At 36.3% G+C, this 23,292-nt stretch overlaps 4 protein-coding genes across 19 annotated transcripts; 2 read left to right on the top strand and 2 right to left on the bottom strand.

The window, feature by feature from the left end:
• The first annotated feature begins 4,794 nt into the window (after positions 1 to 4,794).
• On the top strand, positions 4,795 to 12,939 carry LOC107960420 (probable methyltransferase PMT28). Of its 11 annotated transcripts, none has more exons than XM_041113819.1 (12): positions 4,795 to 6,076; positions 6,160 to 6,309; positions 6,996 to 7,266; positions 7,369 to 7,461; positions 7,870 to 8,044; positions 8,240 to 8,482; positions 8,590 to 10,455; positions 10,535 to 10,710; positions 10,944 to 11,129; positions 11,730 to 11,816; positions 12,064 to 12,421; positions 12,513 to 12,939. In XM_041113819.1, exons 1-7 carry the CDS (start codon positions 5,225 to 5,227, stop codon positions 9,002 to 9,004), a joined length of 2,199 nt encoding a protein of 732 aa, XP_040969753.1. In that variant the 5' UTR covers positions 4,795 to 5,224; the 3' UTR covers positions 9,005 to 10,455; positions 10,535 to 10,710; positions 10,944 to 11,129; positions 11,730 to 11,816; positions 12,064 to 12,421; positions 12,513 to 12,939. The 11 variants fall into 11 exon arrangements, with proteins under 11 accessions (XP_040969753.1, XP_040969749.1, XP_040969751.1 ...); XM_041113815.1 differs by having other exon boundaries at positions 8,590 to 10,440; positions 10,944 to 11,146; XM_041113817.1 differs by having other exon boundaries at positions 8,590 to 10,440.
• A 1,827-nt stretch (positions 12,940 to 14,766) lies between these two features.
• Positions 14,767 to 18,735, bottom strand: LOC107960419 (phosphopantothenoylcysteine decarboxylase). 2 transcript variants are annotated; one of them, XM_016896768.2, is made up of 3 exons: positions 18,382 to 18,725; positions 17,720 to 18,077; positions 14,767 to 17,312 (listed from the first exon to the last, which is right to left on the bottom strand). In XM_016896768.2, the coding sequence occupies exons 2-3, from the start codon at positions 18,062 to 18,064 to the stop codon at positions 17,031 to 17,033; spliced, it is 627 nt and encodes a 208-aa protein (XP_016752257.1). In that variant the 5' UTR covers positions 18,065 to 18,077; positions 18,382 to 18,725; the 3' UTR covers positions 14,767 to 17,030. The 2 variants fall into 2 exon arrangements, with proteins under 2 accessions (XP_016752257.1, XP_016752258.1); XM_016896769.2 differs by having other exon boundaries at positions 16,775 to 17,312; positions 17,720 to 18,067; positions 18,382 to 18,735.
• Positions 15,055 to 15,471, bottom strand: LOC107961119 (conglutin beta 1). Its single transcript, XM_016897357.1, has one exon. It carries the CDS (start codon positions 15,469 to 15,471, stop codon positions 15,055 to 15,057), a length of 417 nt encoding a protein of 138 aa, XP_016752846.1.
• Positions 18,736 to 18,876: 141 nt separating the features above from the next.
• On the top strand, positions 18,877 to 23,157 carry LOC107960418 (uncharacterized protein At1g01500). Of its 5 annotated transcripts, none has more exons than XM_041113825.1 (4): positions 18,877 to 19,011; positions 19,626 to 19,764; positions 20,345 to 21,145; positions 22,543 to 23,157. In XM_041113825.1, the coding sequence occupies exons 3-4, from the start codon at positions 20,444 to 20,446 to the stop codon at positions 22,774 to 22,776; spliced, it is 936 nt and encodes a 311-aa protein (XP_040969759.1). In that variant the 5' UTR covers positions 18,877 to 19,011; positions 19,626 to 19,764; positions 20,345 to 20,443; the 3' UTR covers positions 22,777 to 23,157. The 5 variants fall into 5 exon arrangements, with proteins under 5 accessions (XP_040969759.1, XP_016752253.2, XP_016752256.2 ...); XM_016896764.2 differs by lacking the exon at positions 18,877 to 19,011 and adding an exon at positions 19,078 to 19,453; XM_041113823.1 differs by lacking the exon at positions 18,877 to 19,011 and adding an exon at positions 19,195 to 19,435.
• Positions 23,158 to 23,292: the final 135 nt, after the last annotated feature.

Here is a 23,292-nt window from a genome sequence, read left to right on the forward strand (position 1 = left end):
TTTATAAATATTTATGAAATGTTAGTAATGTGGTATTAAAATTTCGTTAGGAAATTTTAATGTTTGGGTAGTCAATTAAATGAAAAGGACTAAATTGTAATAGGTGTAAAAGTTGCTAGAATGATTAAATAGCTTAAGAGTCTAATGAGAAATGATTTAAAAGGCAATTAGACCCAAAATTTATTTGGGCTGGACGACAAGGGCATGAAATCAGCAGGAAAATTGATAAATTAAGGGCAAAATTGGAATATTGCAAAATTAACAAAATAAGACTAGGACTAAATAGGAAATATCTAGATTTCTCTTCATTTCTCTTCAATTCTAGCAGCTAAAAATGCCATAGGAGGGTTCTCTAAGCTGGTATTCCATAATTTTTGCACCAAATCCAGAAGATTCAAATACGAAGCTAGATCGAGGAAAGAAAAAAGTTCGAGATTAGTAGATTTTTGTTTACAAACAAGTATCAAGGTAAGTTCGTGGAACTTGAATTATATTCTTAAATACTTGAAATGTATGTTATTGATGTGAATATGATTTGAATATTTATTGTATAAAAATTGATAAATCATTGATATATTTGATAAAAAGGGGAAGAAATCCCGGTTGAATGAAAGGAAAATTCGATGGATCTCTAAAAAGGAATTGACGGTAAAAAGGATCAAGCCCGGACGGGTGATCCTAACCTGATATAGCCCTCCCGAAGAATATGTGGAAAATGGATTTAACCCAGATGGGTAATCCGAATTAGGGTCTGAATTTAGCCTGGACTGAATTTAGTTTGGACTGGTAATTCAGATCCAAGCTCATTAGAGTAATTGTCGTTGCAGGGGATTTAGCCTGGACTGGTAATCCCGACAATACTCTATGAGTTTATATTACAGGGGATTTAGCCTGGACTGGTAATCCCACTGCAAGGTTGAGGTTCGCGGGAGTGTGCTCTCTGAAATGGAAATGTGTGCACATGAATATGAATTGACGGACTCGGAATTGTACACTAAAAGTGTACCTCTGAAAATCCATCGAAATTCTGAGAAATTTAACGGGATAAATATGGAAAAATAACAAGGAAATGGAAATCATGGTATTGATGAACTCATCAATCATGGTATATATTATTGGTACATGGAAATTATTGTACTAACTTGAATGTTGAGTTTGTGCATATTAGGGTAATAATGCATTGAATGGATATATGAATGTTTATTGTATTGTATTGAAAATATTAGGTAAGTATAATTCTTGTTACATGAGTATAATTCTTGTTACATGAGTATAATTCTTGTTACATGAGCTTACTAAGCACAAAGTGCTTACCCTGTTTCCTTTTCCGCTATTTTGTAGTGTTAAGAGCTCGGAGGTCGGATTTGGTTGGAGACACATCACACTATCAACCTCAGGATTTCGGTTTATAAAGAAACTTTATTTTGGAAATTAATGGCATGTATAAGCTAATAAAGTAAATGATTCTGTGAAATGAATGTAGAGTTAGCCATTGGTATGGTTAACAAACCTGGTTTTGGGTATGTGATGACGTTATTTTATAAATATGCATGAATTTATCTTGAAAATATGTTGAATTGGTTTGGTTGATGTGGATTGTTCTCGATTTAATACTGCAGGGAAGGTTAGATATTTATAAAGGGGCTATATTGAATATAAAAAAAATTGTAAACTCCGGTAATGCCTCGTACCCTATTCTGACAATGAGTACGGGTAGGGGATGTTACACATGAAGTCAGAATAAAGGCAACATGAAGTCAGAATAACGACATCAGAAAGATTAAAAATGGTAACTTTACCTCAAGGAATCTTTTATATTTACATCCAGCTTTTTCTTGATCTTTGGACACAACATTCCTTTCTATATGTCAGCTTTTTCTTTCTTCTTGATAATAAATAACATAATCTTGATCCTTATTGTTTCCATCATGGTCAGAATAGGTTTCCCTCTTGCTTCTAGTATCATCTATCAGTAAACAATATAAATAATTAGTGAATTGCTAATGATTAGTAAGAAACATAAAATATAGGGGTTTACCTTATTAAATGATTCAGAAAGATTATTCACCAACATGTCAGAATGGCTCCTAATTGAGAAGTGGGACCTTGACCAGTGAGTAGGGTTCTTTTCCTTCAACCAATCATAAGCATGCTGATTGGTTTTTCTCAGTTCATCCATGGCATCCTCAAAATCCCTTATTGTGCTTGCTCTGGCAGCTTTCCAAAGCAAATCTTTCAATTCTTTTGTTCGAAAACCAGCCTTGCTGAAATTAGCACGTAGGTGTCTAACACAGTGTCTTGTTTCTGCATTAGGAAGCAACATACATATTGCTTCTAAAAGTCCCTGCAATTAGAAAAAAAATAGTTTAATTCATTGTCAATCCCTGAATAGAAACAACATAAAAAAAATAAAGAAATAGAGTTTTACCTTTTGTTTGTCAGACATGAAAGATATTTAGTATGAGCTCACAATTTTCAAGTCTATTGCAAGTAACTCCAAGAATCAAAGCCATGATGCAAGCATCCCAACAGCTGCAAGCAAGTAGCCACCATAGTAGCCCTTCAAGAAACATCCATCTAAACCTACTATCCTCCTACAACCAGCCCTATAACCATCTTTGCATGCCTGTAGACAGACATACATCCTTTGAAACAACCAGTTATCCAGATAACAGATTGTTGTTGTTCCCTCATTTTGTGTCTTAACCTCCAATAAATACTCATAAATCTTCTTATATTGAGCTTTACGAGCTCCTTCAATTAATTCCAATGCCCTAAGTTTAGCCTTCCTACATTTTGTTAGTGAGATTACGCAACACTAATTTAAGAGAATAATCAGGATCAACAATGAATTTTTCTTTATAATGTTCACCTATCCAAGCTAAGGTTACATTCTTAGTTTTATATAATTTAGAACAAGTATGGTTAGGGTTTGAACTCCTAATTTGCCAAGTCTGGTTAGTAGGGTCATTAGGGTTTAGTTTAGAAGCCCATATGAACCAAGGACATTTTTCACTGCAGACTGCCTTTAACCTTTTTAAATCATTTTTGGGAAACTTAATAAAATAATTGTTCAACCTACCATACTGCTTGGCAGCTTCTTTTAGACTGTCCTTAGACTTAAATAACATTCCAACCTTAAGTATAGGATTACTCATGTCATTCTCTAAGTTGAACTGAGGCCAATTTTGGCCATCTGAGTCAGATTCATGTGCACTATCTAACCTTCCAGAATAATCACTATCACACAGTTCATCTACTCCTATACCATCCATGTTTAAACCATCTAAATTAACACCTATCCTATTAGACACATCACTTTCAGATGCATCACTACCAGACACATCACTACCAGACATGTCTTCTTTATTCTCATTAAAATTGTCATCAATTAAACCTGCCAAACAAAGTACTCATCAATAAAGGCAGACAACAAAGGCAAACACTTTAACCATTTCTGTCAGAATAACTAATACAAAATACCTAATGATTTAATACAAACACAACCATTACTGTTATGCAAATGGCAGACAACAACCAATACAAAAATAATTTAATACAAACACAACCATTTTTGTCATATACAATATAGCAGCTTGGATACAAACAATGGCAGATATACACAATAAACATTAGTTTGATAATGGCATTCAAATTTTGATTTTGCCACATACAATATAGTAGCTTGGATACAAACAATGGCAGATATACACAATAAACATTAGTTTGATAATGGCATCCATACAATGGCAGATACAAACAATAAACATCAGTTTGATAATGGCATCCATACGATGGCAGATACAAACAGTAAACATCATGCACATGGCATACAATACACATTATGTGTCATACAAATCGAAATAACCCTAAATTGAAATCCAAATTGAAATCAAAATCAAAATCTAAAGCTAAATCGAGATCGAAATTAAAATCAAAATCAAAATCAGTTTAGTGTTTCAAAATTGAAATCAAAATCAAAATAGAAATCAAAATCAAAATCAGAATCGAAATCAAAATCAAAATTGAAATCGAAATAACCCTAAATAACCCTAAATCAAAATAACAATCAAAATCAAAATCAAAATTGAAATCGAAATAACCCTAAATCAAAATAACAACATTGAAATCCAAAAAATTTAAAACTAAATGCAACAACTTACCTGTTAAAGTGAATGTAACAACACTGGTAGCTTCTCTTCTATTGCCCATTGTTGCTGAGAATAAAAAACACTGAATGATTTCTGGTTTCGTCTTCTTTTTTCCCTAAACAAAATAAACCAATCATACCCTAAACCCTTATACCCTATTAATCGATTATTGAATCTATTTCTAACCCTAAAGCTTTCTTAATCAATTCCCAAATTAGTTTCAACCATAAAAAAACCCGAAATCACAATCAAAATTTCCAGAAATCGTTTTTCTCCCCCCCTAAATCCCCTTAATCCTAATCTATTTCTAACCCTAAAATATTTAGTCCAAAACTCTTCAAATTTTTCCCTAAACCCGCCCCAAACCAAACCCATCAGTTGCTTCACCAACGTGGCAAGTTAACTTGCCACATCAGCTGGTTAACTTGCCACGTCAACGGTCCCGTTAACCCCCTAACGGAAACTATTAATGAGTGACTATTTTGTCACTTTTTCATAACATTAGTGACTGTTTTGTAACTTTTCGAAAGTTGAGTAACTGAAATGAAACTTAGGTGACTGTTTTGTCCGGCTACCCAAAGTTAGGTGACTGATGGTGAAATTTATCCATAAATTTATTTATAAATTTGGTGGGTGGAATTTCAGTCTTCAACTTTAATTATTTTTCAATAGAACAAAAGCTAAAAATATAAACGTCAGCTTTGCTTCTACCCGTTTTCTAAATCTGGGTACTCCAAAATTTCAGTTCTTTGAAAGCTAATGCCTAATCTTTAAAAAAATAAAAAAAACTTTATTAAAACCTTTTTTTTTTCTTTCTTTCTCTTTCGTTATAATGCTTGCTTGAGTGTCCGAGGCTTTTAGTTTTTAAAAGCTCCACTTCAGATCTCGACAGATCTTATTTACTTCTTTCTTGAAGTTCTTTTTTTGTTTGTTACAAATATGTACTTTTTGGTGGGCTTATTCTTTGTTTTTCTCCCATCTGAGTACTAGATTTCATTGTTTGGTGTGCTGTTTTGTTTCAAATTTGCTTACTTCAAGGAGCATTTATTGAGAGCTTTGAAAAACAGAAGGACATGGCTTTGGCTCGGTTTGGTCGACAAGTTAAGCGCCAGCATGGGGTTTGTGTGAAGATGACGGCAGTGGCAATCTTGGGTCTTTGTTTTATTTTTGTTTGGTCTATGTTTTCTTCTCCTTCTAATTCTGTCACTGTTCAAAGGGAGAGCTTTGATGACATCGCTGAACCTGTAGCTTCAAGCACAATAGTTAGCAAATCTAAAGGAAAAGATATAGAAAAACATGATGCAAATGATAACAAAAAGAAGGTTGAATCTAGTTTAAAGAAAAAAGATGAGAAAAAGGTTAATGGATCTTTGCCTTTACCTGCTCATGAACATAAATCTGGGAAAAATAATGAGAAACATGTTTCAAAGAGGAAAAAAGACAAGGATAAGTCAAAGTTATCCAACGAAGTATCAAAAGAAAATCAAGAGAATCAGGAGCAAGAAGAATCTCAGGGTGAAGAAGCCGAGAAGGAGAATGAAGATGAGGAAGAAGTGGTAGTGGATGACAAGGAAGAAGGATTAGATGGTGAAAGTGAAGAAAAGGGTGAGATGGAAGGTGATGCTGACGTGGATGAATCAGTAGACCAAGAGACACAGGAGATGGTGGAAAATGAGAATGAAGGGAAGAAGAGACAGATCAAAGGTCCGGTTTTCGATCCGAAAGCACATTATAGTTGGAAACAATGTAGCACAAGGAGCAAGCATAATTATATCCCATGTATTGATGTTGAAAGTGGCTTCACAAGGCTGCACGGCTATAGGCATAGAGAGAGGACTTGCCCGAAAGCTCCTCCAATGTGTCTTGTTCCCCTTCCCCATGATGGTTATGATTCTCCCGTGCACTGGCCTGAGAGCAAATTGAAGGTAAATATATAGAGTGTGGTTAATTTGACTTTATGCTGATGCATTTTCAGTTCTGATTTTGTAATAATCTAATTGTTTTGCAGGTATTGTACAAGAATGTGGCTCATCCAAAGCTAGCAGCGTACATGAAGAACCATAATTGGTTGATTAAATCTGGGGAATATTTAATGTTCCCTCAGAACCAATCTGAATTCAAGGGTGGAGTTGTTCACTACCTTGAATCCATTGAAGAGGTGAGCCTTTATTGTAGCATGTTTTAATGAAATTTTATGGATTATCTGCACTTCCTTAAGTTCCACCCTTCGATAGATATTAAGAACCATTCATTAGTAGAGCATAAATTTACTGGATAAGAGATCATTCTGTCGTTGTCACTATATAATAACTTTGTTATCATATTCAAAGTGGACTTACTCTACCTCTTGTTTGTGTTTAACATCTAATGTCACGGCCAATATAGGAAACGGCAAAGCTACGTGAAAATTATCTCAGGGAGAACTTTTCTTGGATTGCATCTCCTACCTATGATTGCTCTGAAGGATAAGAAATCTGTGTAGAAAATATTTTTGGGCTTCTTTTAAAACAAATATTGTAATAGAGCAAAGTATGGTATATACAATGCTTTTGCATTGCTCATTTATTTACTGCACTTGCATAATGGAAATTGAACTAGTACTCTTGTGTTCAATGAATATCGTGAACACCTTTTTCTTCCTGATTTTGTTTGGCCCTCTGAAAAACATGCTGTTAACTTTGCACTTACCTAACCAAAAATGATATTTCTCAAGTTTCTTCTGCCTAAATTGTTCTCATTGATTTCTTGGTATAGAAAGTGAGCTTCACTGTTTAGCCAGAGAACCCTTATGTTGCAATTGTCTCCTCATTTAGCATTTTTAAAGTTTTGGGTGGATTTTCTTAGATGGTACCAGATATTGAATGGGGAAAGAATATACGTGTAGTGCTGGACGTTGGATGCTCAGATTCAAGCTTTGTGGCCTCTCTTCTTGATAAGGATGTATTAACATTGTCACTGGGCTTGAAGGATGATCTTGTCGACCTAGCACAGGTTTCCCTTGAACGTGGTTTTGCTACGTTTGTTAGCCCCTTTGCAAGAAGAAGTCTTCCTTTTCCCAGTGGAGTTTTTGATGCTATTCATTGTGGTCGATGTACAATTCCCTGGCATGCCCATGGTACTTGTTCCCTTCTTTTTTTGTCCTGTAAATTTTATTTCATATTTTAAGTCTCATCGTTATTTGATAATATGAAACCTGCTTTTTATTTATTTATTTCAGAGGGTAAGCTTCTTCTAGAGATAAATAGGATTTTGAGGCCTGGTGGATACTTTATTTTGTCAACTAAACATGACAGCATCGAGGAGGAAAATGGTTAGGCCTTGTCTTTTCTTTTTTACTGTTTATTATGTTTTGAATACAGGAATAATGTTGCCATATGCCTTCCCTTGAAAATTATTGTCTGACAATGCATACCAAATATGAACATAGGATTTGTACCACCTTGACTTCTTTGTAATATTCATGGAATTTATTGAGTGTCTTCTGTTGGATTTCACTTTCTGTGTGATAGAAAGATTTTGTTAACTACATAGAACATCGGTGAATCCTGCTGCTATATTATGGTCGGTCTATCTGCCACTCTCAAAGATTTTGCCCCTGGCCATGTGTTTTATGTGCTTTCGGTTTTCATATTTAGTGCTTGATTTTTAATCTACAAAAAGGAATTTCTCTTTTGCTTTATACTATGATATTCTGATTTTAATGATATTTTTTTTCCAGCAATGAACACATTGACTTCTTCAATCTGTTGGAATATTCTGGCGCATAAAACCGATGATGTCAGTGAAGTGGGTGTTAAAATATATCAGAAGCCTGAATCCAATGATATATATGTGTTAAGGAGGAGGATAAATCCGCCTTTATGCAAGGAGAATGAAAATCCTGATGCTTCCTGGTAAGCTCAGATGTGATTGCTACACAAAGTGTATCTTTCAGTTTTAATGCTATGCAAGTTCCTGCACTTGATTATATACTCATTTAACTGACCAATCCAAAATTGAGTTTCGGTGAAACATAACCATGTTTAACCTTCACATATTTGATAATTTAAACCTAATTTACTTGGTGGCTGTAAATGTTTTCCTGATAGGTATATTCCAATGAAAACTTGCTTGCATACTGTTCCATCTGCAATTGAACAACATGGGACAGAGTGGCCCGAGGAATGGCCTAAGAGGCTTGAAACATATCCGGATTGGTTGAACAACAAAGAAAAAGCGATTGATGATACCAAGCACTGGAAAGATATTGTTGACAAGTCCTATCTTACTGGCCTGGGCATTGTCTGGTCAACTATCAGGAATGTGATGGACATGAAAGCCACCTATGGAGGGTATAATTATGGCACAACAAAATTCTTGGAATATTAAGGGCCCTCTCAGTTTTGCAAATATATTATGTATCATGGAATGATGTTCAAATGTTTATGTTCTGAAACAGATTTGCTGCTGCACTTTTACAACAGAAAATTTGGGTGATGAACGTGGTCCCTGTCCATGCACCGGATACACTTCCCTTCATTTTTGAACGCGGACTCGTTGGCATCTACCACGATTGGTGTGAGCCTTTCGGGACTTACCCCAGATCGTATGATCTGTTGCACGCTGATCATTTTTTCTCCAGGCTAAAAAACAGGTTAGTTACCATTGAACTTTACTGTCATCTGTATAAAGATGTTTTGTCTGCACTCTTATCACTCTCATTGGTGGATTCATCGAGTCATTGTGCCACACCAAAAATATCATATTTTGCAGGTGTAAGCACCCTGTTTCGATTGTTGTTGAGATGGATCGTATTCTACGTCCTGGTGGTTGGGTGGTTGTGCGTGATAAGGTCGAGATACTTGATCCTCTAGAGGCAATTTTGAGAAGTTTACGTTGGGAGATCAGAATGACTTATTCTCAGAACAAGGAGGGTATCATATGTGCACAAAAGACCATATGGCGACCTTGACAATGACATTTCTCCATATTTGTACATTCACGAATGTCACAAAACACAATACATTTTCTCTTCTTTTGCAGAATCATGATTTAGAAGCCTCCTTTGTGTTGTTCTTTACGTCCAGGCTCAATTTACGAACCATGAAGGGTCGCTGAGTATTCAAATTTTGCGAGATATTTGTAAATTAATCATCACATTTAACACGGCTGATTCAATTTAATCTTCCCAAAGTTCATTTGTAAGAATACCTTATGGGGTTATTTGAACACACTCATTGATTACCTTTCTATGTGAAAATACATAATGATTTTTGCTGGTAAAACTGAGCTGCACAGGATTACTAGCAGTTTGATCAAATAGAATGCTAAAAATGTTGCAACCAGTATGATCAAACAGGGAATGCTGGTTAGCAAGGCTAGGCCTAGATATTGTAATTCTAACAAGCCCTATCGGAGGGGGAAAAATCATGATCTCTAAGTCCAATATGGCCCAAAGATGCTTGTTCTTTAAGCCCAGAATCTTAACCGCAAATTGTGGTCTATTGAACCTAAACGTATATTCTGGTTTCAGCCCACGATCTCTTCGCTCGCCGCCGTCTTCCGCCAATTCACCACCGAGTTCATTCACAAACGCGACGAGTGCCGCGGCGTCTACGTGCTCATTTCCCCTAAAACCCTCCAAAAACCCGAACCAAAAAAGGAAAACAGTAAATCCCGAGTCCCAACACGTCCCCATCCTCGCTCTCTACCCCTCCCCCCCTTGGCTGTTCTCTCTGCCGCCACTTTTTACTTCCTATGCAAATACAGCCGCCGTCTAAAACCCCTTAAGCAACCACCTCTAAACCATAACCATAGAAAAGGCGAACTCTTCCTCATCAGCCAAACAGGAACATCCAAAGCCTTAGCCAAACGCTTCGTCAACCTCCTCTCTTCCAACATCTCCTTCGACCTCGTCCATCCCGAAAACTACTAGCCCGAGGGCCTCCCTATGGAATCCCTAATCGTTATCGTTGCTTCCACGTGGGAAGATGGAAACCCTCCTCAAAGTTCAAAATTCTTCTTCAATTGGCTTTACCGAAACCAGCACAGACTTCGCGCCAGGAATCTGTTACTCCCGTATTGTAAATTTGCCATCCTTTGATGCTCATTATTGCTATTTTCCTTTCGCACCTCAATTGGGAAGTAGTATTGACGAGGGCACAAGGCACACTCTAGGCACTAAAACTCTTGTAATACGTTAGGCAGTGCAAAAAAAGGAGCATTGATCTGCGAAGGAAGGCGCCATACTATATGTGTGTCTTAGTGTTGTTAAGAGCCAGACAGCAAAAGTGTCTCTGGACCCTTTCGGGTGAGTCACATTTAAGTAGGTGCACACTGTACTTCGTGTTTGCAGGGCAGCTGTAGACTGCAATTCATTTTTGTTAAACTTTTGAATTGAACAGATGCATGGAGGCTACCCCTGGAGTGGCATCTGCTGATAATATGTTTTCTGCTGGAGGCACCATTCGAATCCTGTAGGAAAAAAGTTGGCAACGGAAGATGGATGATCCCTTAGAGATTTTCAATACTGCCGCTGACCTTCATACCGAGATGATTAACCAAATGAAAGGAGTTCCTGGTAAATGTCATATATTTCTCCTGATTATACCATCCCGTTCGGAATATGGGATTTATTGCAATTAACATTTTCTTTTACCAAGTTTCTGACACTGACAGTTTAGTCAATGCCCTTCTTACGTATCTCATAATCATTTAGTAATAATTGATAGGATTAGAATGTCTTCAAAATTATTTTTTACAACTTAGATTCATGGACAGAGATTGCAGCATAGATCTTAATATTTCATGCAGAGAATTTTACTGGTGTTACACAAGAGCGACTGGTGGAAGGTCTATCCGCTATGTACTGTGCCTTATCACTTGTTGGTGAACCAATTATGTATCTAGAGATTAGTATATTTTTGGATGAGCTGCAGAAAAGGCGAATCTCTACACTTCTAGTCACTAATGTACAGTTCCCTGAAAGAAATTAAAATGGTGAAGCCTTTAACCAGGTTTATTGCTTGTGAATTTATGTTAAGAAATTTATTTGATTAAATTGCTCTAGCCTAAAATTTAAAAGGCTAACTGCTCAAATTAGAGCTCAACGTTTTAGAGTTGCTCACATAAGCGCCAAACTTTTGAAAATGCTCATATAAGGACCTAACCTGCATAAAAATGTTCAAATAAGGACTTTTCATGCACTTCAGCTCAATTTGAATAAAAATTAGGTGAATTCAAACGTATTTAGAATAAAATATATGACGGTTTAATCAGATGTTGCTTGAAAATAAAAGAAAACAATAAAAACATAATTTGGGACCTGATATAAGGCATTTAGGAAGTCCTTATTTGAGTTCAAAAAGGTCTGGCTCTTATTTGAGCACTTCCCAAATGTTTTGGCCATTACTTGAGCACTTCGAAAGGTTTGGCTTTCATTTGAGCACTTTTGCAAAGGTTGAGCCCTTATATAAGTATTTTGAAAGGTTTGGCCCTTATATGAACAACCCCTAAAAGGTCGGGCTCCAATTTAAGCATTTAGCCAATTTAAAATGCTGTGCTCTTGATTAACCTAGTCAACTTATTTGCCTTGTGCAGTTATATGTGAGTGTAGATGCTGCAACAAAAGATAGCTCGAAGGCAATTGATAGGCCATTCTTTGGGGACTTCTAGGAAAGATTCATTGTTAGTATTTCATTCTTGAAAGCTTAGAAACTTGAGCTCAAACATTTACATGGGGACTGTGGAACGAACTTCCTCTTCAAACTTGAATTCATATTGATTTGATCTGGAACTTACCATGCTATGGAGGAAATATTGGCAGTTGCCTTAAATCTCAATTTGAAACACCTTTCTAACAGCCATTTTTGATGATTTTTCTTTGGCTGGCATGGCGTTACTGTTTTCTTATTGCTAACATCTGTTTTTTTAGGATTCCTTGACAGCTCTCAAAGAAAAGAAACAACAAACTGTATATTGCTTGACTGTCGTGAAAGGGTGGAATAGAGAAGATGTAGATGTAAAAAGCATTGGGAAGCCTAGTTTTGTTGAAATCAAGACAAACTGTGGATCGGAAGTCTTTTGCTCACTCATGATGATCTTTTTTACAGTTCTGCCACATCAAAGTTAACCGTATAGAATGTGTCATGGCATTCTAATGTGAAGGTTTTCTCAGAGGCATTGACTCTTAAAAGTGAAGGGGAGTATGAGGGTTTATGTGAACATGCACACTCATGCAGTGTCCTGTCAAAAACCAGAAAGTTCAAGGTCAATGTCCTATTGTATACATGGTTAGTAACGGCATCATTATTGTCTTTTGGAGTGTATCTGGAGTCATCCTTTTTTCTTGGTTTTAAACATCGTTTCTCACTGATGGTTCAGGTGGCTTCAGGAAGACCTTTCAACAGCGAGGATTATATGGCTCTCACTCCATCCTGGGCCATCTATGGAGCCGAGGAAAGTAGATATTATCCCAATCAATCCTGGTACAGGAAAAAGTGACATCAAAAGTGAAAAAGTTATAGTCATTCAGAATCAAAAGTGAAAAAGTTAAGTAATTCAGAATTATATCAGTATCGGGCAGCATAATCCATTTCGGGTTATCATTTTCTTTGCATTTTTACAGTTTTGCTTTATGTGGCTATGCTTACGGATAAAAAGTCTGATTCAAATGACAGTTTTCTGCCTGTAGTTTTATTGTAGTCATATTCTCTGAAAACAATTTTAACTTCAGTCATTTAGTTGTAGAGCTCATGATGTAAGTGGCTCAATTATATGTTTTTAGTACAAATGAGGTTAGAGTTTCAAATCTGAAGTAGTTAGATTTTACATTTATAGTTATATGAATTAAATTTAACTTTGGAGCGCAAAATCCATTTCTTAAATTTGATTCCAAGAATAGGGAATGCATTAATTAAATAATCATCTGGTTTCTGCGGATGTTTTGGGCTCAAACAATTTTAGAACCGACCTTTGAAAATGGCAACATGATAACCAGTTGCCAACGGAAAAAAAACATCATTTTCAGAAGAAATTGAGGCCTTGTATGATAGACAATTTGATTGGACAGTACTAAGCAGCAGACCAATTAACCTACAAATTTATCTTACATTTGAGAGGTGGGGACATTTTCCTACTCAGAAATGTCCCCATCAGCTCTTATTTAAACCTAATGTTTTGTACCTTTTGTCGGACTTCGTCTTATGTTTTTTAAATTTAACTTCCCTAAGCATAAAAATGGCTAAATGGTCATTTTCCAGTCACAGTATTTGGTAAAAGACGAATACAGATTACAGTGTATTAAAAGCCACTTCTTTGTTTATCAAGGTTGAATCAGGGAATGTTTTAGGGAATGTTTTCTTTCTAAAAGCACTCCTTGCGCTCAAAGAGTCGGACTTTCACAATGCATGTGTATAAATCTTTGATTGAGATGTATATACAAGAAACCAGATTGGCAAATGTGGCCCTGAAAATGTTAAATCAAATCATTGAAACGTGTAATTGGATGACAGCAAGATTGGTGTTGGATGACAAGCTCAGTCCCCTGCGCTGTGCAACATCTACCGCACTATAATATACTACTTGCCAGTTAACTTCTAGTATATATCTTTCTGTTGTAAAAACAGTGACATCTCAGTTTCTCAACTCAGGCTTTGGGTTTTTGCATTTACAGACAATAATAAAGATAAAGATAAAAGAAAATTGCTGATAAAAAATTGGGCAACTTCAATCAAACAGTAGTGTTGCTTGAGATTTTCGGGTGGGGATTTTTTATTTACTCAAACGACTTGTCAAAAGCTATGCAGAGGGTACAGATAAGGAGGGTCCTACTGGCAAGAGCGCGTCTGGGTGTGGCAAATGGCAAAACCTCTTCACTTCTTGCTGCAGCTACTTAGAAAAACTGTTTCTTGCAATAACTAGCCAACTGTTTTGACTTTTGTCAATCACTAGTGTCTCTAATTAAAATAAAACTCTCACGCGCCTTTATATCATTCGGGAATCACTTGCCGCTCAAGTTTTCGTGGTAAAGAAAGAGCACAGCAATAAAAGAGATTTGCCTCCATTGCTGCGCATTGAGTTACTGTGGCTGTGTTGTTGATATCAGGTGCTAATGTGTTGGCAGCAGTCTCTAGTTACTTTCTTGTTCACTGCAATTATGATTTATAAGGCAGAGCTGGCACTGACACCAGCAAAGTGCCTCATATCTTCCCCACCTTCAGAATTTAATTCTGCTTTCAGCTTTCAACTTTACCCCCTCATTCAATGTCACCAAACATTAAAATTCCTACATTATGGAGTTAACTAAGCAAATCCCTTTCTTTTCTTGGCTCCAAGTTTCTTCAACTTCCAATATGATTAATACAGTAGCTACTAGCTAGGCTTTCTTTTACTTTGTTTAAGTAATTAAGTCCAACAGCAAAGGAAAAGAATACAGTCAATTAAAATAATAATAATCAGAATGAAAAGAAACAGTTTAACAAGAAAAATACGTAATAGTAATAGTTGTAACAACCCTAATCTGCTATAAAGTTCATGCAATGGTATAAGAATAAAAACCATCTCTGGTTTAAGCTATGTTTTGTTTATACAGAAAATTCATGGGAAAAAGATGGTTAAGAGAGCCCAAATACTGCAATTAAGAAAGGAAAAGAAAAAGCAAGGCCCTTTGTATTATGCTTTTCTGTGTTTACATTTGAAACGGATAAACTGATAAAGCAACAAATTTGATGAAAGCAAGAAGTTTTCATCATAAAAGCTGGAAGCTTTATCTTTATCCTACTCAAGCATGACAAGCTAAATTCATTTTAAAATCTTCCTTTCTTGGAGCTACCATATATGTAGTAAAGAAGAAGAAGAAGAAGAAGAAGAAGAAGCAGAAAAAAATGGATTTTACCAGACTTTATAAAGGCAAATTGAAGCAATTTTAGCTGCTCTTTCTTGGTTTACTTTTTCTTCTCGTTCTCCTTGTTGGAGGCTGCTTAGGTGCCACTGATTGCTCCTCTCCTCTCTTCATGCCTCCCATCGAAGCTGATGAAGCCTCTGCCTCTGCTTTTGGTTGTGGCTTTTGCTCTTGTTGCTCTTCATCTTCTTTTTCAACTTTTTGATGATGTTCCTCAGTAATTCTTAGTTGCTTTGATTGGGTCTCAGTAACTTCAGCTGCTTCCTCTTCTTTTATTTCTTCAGTTTCAGTTTTCTCAACAGTCTTTCGTGGTCTACCTCTCTTTCTTGGAGTGAGAGGCTGCTGAGACTGTTGTTGAGGGACCTCTTCACCAGCTGATGAAGCCTCAGCTATTGCTACTGAAAGTTCCTTTGTCTTTTGAGGCTTCTTCTTCTTACCCATCAATCTTTCCTTGTCAATTAGCTTTCATTCAACGACCCAGAAATAAACCATCAATATCAAATCTTTCTATGACTTGTTTTTATTTTACTAAATTTTTTTTAATGTTTGAAGCTTTCTGTTTATTGAATCCAAAATTAATTCATTCAAATATGCCCCCTAGGTGTATTATTTTTTATACAACACCTTAAAGCAACTGGACCAATATCTTTGACCAATATCAAGATTCTGGAAACCCCATTAATACAAATCTCTTCTTTTTTTTTTGGGGGTTTCTTTTCCTCTAATTCCCTTTTATTCTATTCTATATACTATACAATCTACTACCAAATACCAATATCAGTAGTAAATGCTTCTATTTGCAAAGAATAAACAAAGCTAAAAAAGCCATTAAATTTACTTTCCTTTTCTTTATCTACCAACCCTATCCATCCATCCTAATATATGCGTGTGTGTGCATATATATGCTTTTCTTTTGCAGCAAAAGAAAAGACGAGCAGGAGAAAATATGGTCGAAAGCTAACCCTTTTCCCCGCACCCTCATAAATTTTCTTTTTATATTGTTCAACATGGATAGTTCAAGAACTAAGAAAATGAAGCAAAATGAAGTGGCTATACAAGCCATGGTTAAAACGATTAGAATTGTTTTGTATATCTTCTTATTTTCTTTTTTGGCAAGAAGAATTGTTTCTCTCATAAATAACCGAGCATTGGTGAATTAAAATTCTGTAACTATAAATTAATCAATCAAATTAGTTGGATTGACAATTAATTTGAAAAGTGATTTTAAACAAATTAGATTAAAAATTGATACGAACCTATTAAACCAACAATTAAACTGGATAAATCAATGGTTAAACCAAGATTTTTGAATTTTTTTAAATTTTTTTGAAATTTTAATTTAACCAAACCGATTACACCAACTAAACTGATTGGAACAATTCAATATAGCAAAACAGTAGAATACTGGTACCAATACATTATGACTTTAGAGGAATCGCCAAGATAACCATGGTTAAATAATGACTAGGGGTTTGAAACCAGTGTGTTGTGACTTGTGATCCTCAATTCTCGTTTATAAAATAAGGGTGGTTTGGGTTTTGCCTATAACGTGGTTAAAGGGTTGGAGTGTACTGTACAATGACTCAGAAGTCAGATCCAGTGTCTCAGTCTGACAACTTGTGTCGCTATACGGCCATGGAGCCCTCCAGCAATATACCCCTGCTGAGATTCATAAACATTTAACCCTCCCACTGGACTTAATCATTGTGGTTCAGGGCCAGCTAAAGATATTAATTATGGCAAATTGAAGGCACAAACAATAGTTAATCTACTACAATTCTGCCAACTCTCATCAGTATCATCAGCTTACAGGATCAAATTTTCAGTAGTATTCAAAGACCATTCCTCATGATATGCAAAGTTAAGCAAACTCGGAAATGCAACTATAAATGTACAAAAAGCTTGTTAGACAGCTAATAGACATACACCCAACCTAGAGTCAACTGGGCTACCATACAACTAATATAATATTTGTAATTCATGGCGAATAAATAGATTCTTCAGTCACTTGGTTGAGGTCGTGACTCCAAGAATAATCTTACAGTCGAGTGGATTAGAGAAGGTTCTGCCATTGCGCCGTTCCCATAGTCCCCACAAGCTAGTCTTTTGGAGACAGGGGGGATGAGAGAAATACCAAGCTCATCAATTGTCATGAGATGCTTTTCTGTGAAAGGGTTGCTCCACATGAAAGTGTTCATAGCTGGTGCCACAAACATTGGCTTGCTGTAGTCCCATGCTCGTACGACACAAGTTAACAAATTGTCACATAATCCTCCAGCAATCTGCATCAGCATATATTAGGAAAATAATAAAAAGGCTTAAGAGAAGAGTTGCAATTGCATCGTGCAATAAGATCATTTAAGCAACAAACCAGCTCACGAAAAGGGTAATATCAAAAGCATATGACAGCAGGAAAAAAAATGTTCAGGTACATGAATGCTTAGCATAAATTATAAACTCATGGTCAACCAAAATTATAATTGACATAAAGCATAAAATAAGTACTCACACCTTAATCACTCAAAATTAGGTGACTTTTAGGGATAATAGTCCCAAGTCTCAACGCATTTTCAGTTCTCTTTACATTGACATGCACATATAATGAATGTTGAGCGTCCCTTCAACAATTAATACAATGTACAAGAAAAGAGGAACAAATATATACCAAAATACGGGAAAATAAGATTACCTTGCCAAGTGTGTTTGCTGACAATGGGGCAATGACCATAATATCAGCCCATCGACGAAGCTCAATGTGAAGCACACTGTCACCTATTTTCCCCCAACTAGACCATTCCTCCTCATCAGTGTAAAGCTTTAGATCCTTAGGAAGTGATGCTATGTCAATGAAATGCAAAGAAGCTTTCGTGGCAACTGCTTTTACTTCTGCCCATTCAGAGAAACAATGGCAGAGATTCCCAAACTTTATGGCAGCTACACTTCCACTGGCAGCGAGTAAAACCCGGGGTTTTCTTGGGGTAGGATTGACCTTAACCATCTCCCTATCTGCACCTTGAGGCTCAGGATACGCCATAACCTATGCAAATCTAAGCAAGAATAACCTTGATTACACCTTTCAAAACTGTCAGTCTTCTTTCTACTTTCAACTATCAGTTAATTAATCCCAGAAAAAAGGAAGTACAGCCACCACAATAAATCGAAAGTAAAACCCCAAATCCATCCCCAAAAGAAAGGAACTTTCCCCCACTAAGGATTTGCAACCCAAAACCCACTTCAAAATTTCATGATACAGATCAATTACGATAGAGAAAATTCGAGATTAAATATGAAGTAAGCAGGAGCGTGGGAGTTGCAGAGCTTTCGCATTGCGTAGAAAAACGAGGTGCTTACCTGGAATCTAAGATTAGAGAGGAATCTGGGCTTTCTGCTTCAGATGTTCTTGCGACTTGCAGAGAGATTTGAAACGCAAAGAAGCGCGAGAGTTGAGCTTTCGAAAGGGCCCCTGGTACAAAAAGAAATGCTGCCTTTTGATGATCTGCTGCTACTTGCTATACCAAAATGCCTTTACGGAGCGCTGCAATACTTTACCAATCCTTCTCCTTTTTTTATGGTAGGTAATTTTTACTGCCACTGCACAAAAAAGGGGATTTCCTCGGTTGCTCTGCCCACTCTTTTTTTCTAACCAGCACTAAAGGTGACAATGGGTATTTGGTTTTTGGTCTCTTGGTTTCAAGAATTGGGCTTCTCTTACTAAACCGAAGCTTCTCCTTTGGGGTTTTTAATACGTTAAAAGGCTTCTTTGTACAAGTTTAAAGTAGGAAGGCCCAATAAGTCCGAGGAGACTAACATCTAAATGCTAATGATTTCATGGCGCAACGGGCGACGGCCACGTTGACATAGCTGCAGATTGTCCCTCAGTCAATCATCAAAGCGGGGCAAGGCAGGGACAAGGCAGAACATCCCTTTCAAACGGCACCGGCCTCGTAAAGTGTAATAATCTGGGGGTGCTAATCGGATAAGGTAATCGATATATATTATAATACATAGGTAGCGTAAGTCACAGAGGTAATCCATCTCTCTCAGTATATTCAACCATTTGACAAATTTACTCGTAGAGAAAAATCCTAAATAAGATTAGTCATCTAAAAGTCCCATCACCCATTCAATTTTGACACGTCATTTCAATTAACACTGTAGCAGTATATATAATGTAAGGCTAGAAGTTTCTTGTATATTTGGAGACTCTGGGCTTTCGTAGTCTTTGTATATGTGCTTATCCACAATTTTTATTTAGGAAATCAAAAGCGATAATCTTAGAGGTTGAAAGCGATTTGAGAGGTCAATAGTTAGTGACTAGCAAAGTAGATTTTTTTCTTTTCGATTAATAGAAGACAATTTATACATTTCCCCAAGTTAGAATTTTTGTGGATGGAAGATTTTCCTGGTAAAGATTATTTCCTTGGTAAGGAAATTCCTTTGCATATTTTGTGGTGCTCTGTATTTCTAGAGTAACTGATATTTTCATAATTTGGCTGGTTGTGTGACGTGTGTGTTTAATATTTGTTAATTGTCATGTGCCTGGTTATTTTTGCTTCTTCAAAGGTTTTTTTTTTTAATTAATTTTCTCTTGGAAGGAGAGGAAGATAGTTAAAAACTCAAAGAAGGGCTTCAATTAGATCCTCTTGCTTGCTATCATTCCAAACTTGGAGATAAGAGAAAGCTGACCCCTGGTTTGCTTATCTGTAGGATCCCCTGGGGAAGCTGCTGGTGGTGGTGGGTACTTTTATTTCAATTTCCAAATGATGAATATTATTATTTTGAAGTTGATCTTTATTTTAAATTCCCACTTGGTTGTCTTAATTCTTTTGTTGTTCTATGGAAATTTCAAGTAAGCTAATAGAAGGTTGATTTTTTTTTATCTTTTTTGTGCAGTCTGAAACTTTTTTTTATCACTTTGGGATTACTTAACAACTAATTGTGTATATTTTCAAAGGAAAAAAAATCTGGACTTTTCCCTGATCTGTATTAGCGATGATCATAATATTGTAAAGTTGGAAACTCATCTTCTTTTTATGGCAAGGAGTTTACTACTTGTTTGACTGCTTATGCTTTTTTTTTTTTCTGTTATTGTTTTTCCTCCATATTTCAAGGGTCTATGTTCCTAAATTTTTTGTGGTTTAGGCATTTATTTAGATTTTGACTTGGAAACCTCTTATCAAGATCTCCCTTGAATTTTTCTCATATATGCTTTGTTCCTATACCCTTCTCTCTCCCGTAATTTCAACCTAGCTGATTCGGATGGCTTATTCCTTGTGATTATCTGACTGGCATTAATCTCAATTTGTTATAACAGGTTTTTACAGGCATTTCAAATACCATTTTCTATGGTTCTTTGGCTGTTCTGATTCTAATTGATGTTGGAGGGGTTCACTGAGGATTAAGCTCCTCAATCATGGAAGGTCTTTGTGAAACACCAGAAAATGGTAAAGTAGCAGATCCCGACCTTCGGAATATTCAGTACTTGCCATCCTCTACCGGATTATCATTACTTTGGTTTGATATGAGAGTCTTCTATGTTAGAGTCAGCAAATTTCAGGTTGATGATTCAACCCCCGAGTTTCTGACTCTCAATCATATCCCCTTAGACCCTGACACCCTTTTGGAAGTTAATGGCATTAGAAGCAGCATATACTCTGATGGGGTCTCTATACTCCTTAGAAGGGATCGTGTAGATAAGAGATCGGAAGAAGTCACCTTTGTGAGCACAGATAATGTTAGGCTGACAGGAAGTGTGAAATTTGAGGTGTTTGATAAAAAGGATCTTATTCTCTCTGGTATTTTGGAAATGTCTAGTAGTAATGGCTTCATTGGGGAATCGAAAAATAACATGAAGCAATGGAGTATGAATTGTGAATCAAATATCACATCTGGCAGGGGTTTCCTGAAGGGAAAGCTCATTTCTTCTCCCAAATTATCACCACCAACCATTGAGGTTTATGTTGCGGGGTGTTTTTCTGGGAAACCAATCATCTTGACCAAAACATTGCAACTTAATTACCGGAAGAAGCATAATCGGAAGGGAACATTAGATGCAATCCCGGAATACGAGAGCACTGAATGCCAGAAAGATATGTCACCTGAACTTGATATGCAGGTAACATACCTGATATATCACCATTAAAATTCCAGTTCGTATCTTTTCTGTTCTCTTTAGCGGACTAATTTACTGTCTTTGAGCCATGCTTTGGTGCTGCATTGTTAATCTTACCATTTTAGAAGCTCATATTCTGTATATTTAAGGTTGGCTAATCCTGACAAATTACTGTGATTTAAAAGTCATTAAGTTTTCTTTTATTTTCTGTTAGTTTCCTTCCTCATTGTTGTGGCTGCCAATGTGCTTCCTGTTCCGAAACATGTTTCTTTTTGCAATATGGTCCATATTGCAAGATTTGAAATGGATTGGAAACAGAATCTTTATCCTATATGTGTCATCAGTGTATGGACAAGTAGATTAGGATATACCCCCTTTCCTTTTCTCTTGTGTACTTTCCAATATAATTGGTCTGCCAATCGTGACAGCTATAGGCCCACTAGAGCCATACTGGTTTGGTTTCATGTAGAGGCCACTTTTCCTGGCCGTTTCTTGCCATTTTGTTTTTTGGGGGGTACCCCATTCTCTTCTCTCAAAGCAAATGCTGTGTTATAGAGTGCATTGCAATCCAAGTATTTGATTAAGTAGCAACTTGCTAGCCAATCGAGGGTCAATGTTGTTTACTTTATCTTGCTTATAAGCTGAATGCTGTCTTTGAATCAACACATTTAATTTGGAATTGTTTTGCGAACCTGTATCAGACCAGCCTCAAAAAAGTTGCTGTTGATCTTTAGGCTTTGTACTTTGCACAAAACTTCCTATTACATGAATGGATATACTGAACTCTTGCTACCAAAAAACTGGTTGGAGTATCTAAACATACTACCATATTTTCTCAAATTTTGTTTGAGCATGACCTAATATTTTGTAGACCTCCGTTGTTGCTTGCTGTTTTAACTCACCTTATACAATGAAAGTAGAGATCTCTTCCTCTTTGAAGACAAATCATATCGCGGGGAAACTAATGTGTTGAACCCTCTTTTATTTAAAACTTTATGTACTTGTATTAGTTGTTTTCTTCTTTGGCATCTCTTCGATTGGTTATCGTTATCTTTATGTCATTCGATTCCTTGGTATAATGCCACTCTTAGTTTCGATGGTATAAGGTTTGGTCTTTGGCAAACTAGAATATTCTCACCCCGTCAGGATTGGATATCTGCTGAATCAGTTCAGGCTTTCATTTCATCCTTAAGATATGATTCTTAGCGAGGATCATAAAGCTTTGCCTTTTTACCTGTGTGTAGTATATGTTTGAGATGGAGAGACAAGAAAGCCACGGGACAAATCCTTAAAATTAACATTCCTGTTAAATTCAAGTTTTTTATTTCGATAGTTTGTTTTCTTTCATGCGACACATTTCACTCATCTCTAACTTTTCATGTTACGTTCCATTTTTATAGTTTTCAGAATACAGAAACTACAAACCACCAAACGAAGAAGACTACAGTAATATTTTCTGGAGGAGGACAGAGTACATGGATGGCGAAGATGGTGAGCTCTCATGGTTCAATGCAGGTGTAAGGGTTGGTGTAGGGATCGGTCTTGGTGTTTGTCTTGGCGTCGGTATAGGAGTTGGATTGTTGGTTCGTACTTACCAAGCTACCACTCGAAGCTTCAAAAGGCGGCTTATCTGAGCCCTTGCATCTAAATCGGTATTACAGCCCGCTCTGTTGAGATCCAAAAGCATTAACGCCATCTTGTATACAAGGATGCATCATTCAGTACAGATTTTGACTGAGTAGTTCCCCGCGCTGCTTTGCAATTAGTTTGTTAGATAGTTTTATTACTGCTATTGGGAAGTAAATGATTGTTTAGGTATTACATGTTAAAGCCTGTATGACTTGTATTTCCCTGTATATAACTCTGCTTTTGAGGCAACTGATGTGTGTTCTGTTTTCATGGTAAAAAAAAAAAAAAAAGTACACTTAGTTTTTGTACAAGGGTTGGTTGGTTTGTCACAATTTTGGAGGGATTGTTATACATTTATTTCATTGTTATTATAAAATTTCCAAATATATTTATATTTTTATTAATAAAATTATATATAAATAAATTCATAAGTCATGGTTGTGATATCAGATAATTAGGGTGATAGTTATGACCTGGATGTGGAAATTTAATTGGAATGCTGAAATCTTCTGGTTAGATAA

This window comes from Gossypium hirsutum, chromosome A05 (assembly GCF_007990345.1).
Source record: "Gossypium hirsutum isolate 1008001.06 chromosome A05, Gossypium_hirsutum_v2.1, whole genome shotgun sequence".
Classification (NCBI taxonomy): Eukaryota; Viridiplantae; Streptophyta; class Magnoliopsida; order Malvales; family Malvaceae; genus Gossypium; species Gossypium hirsutum.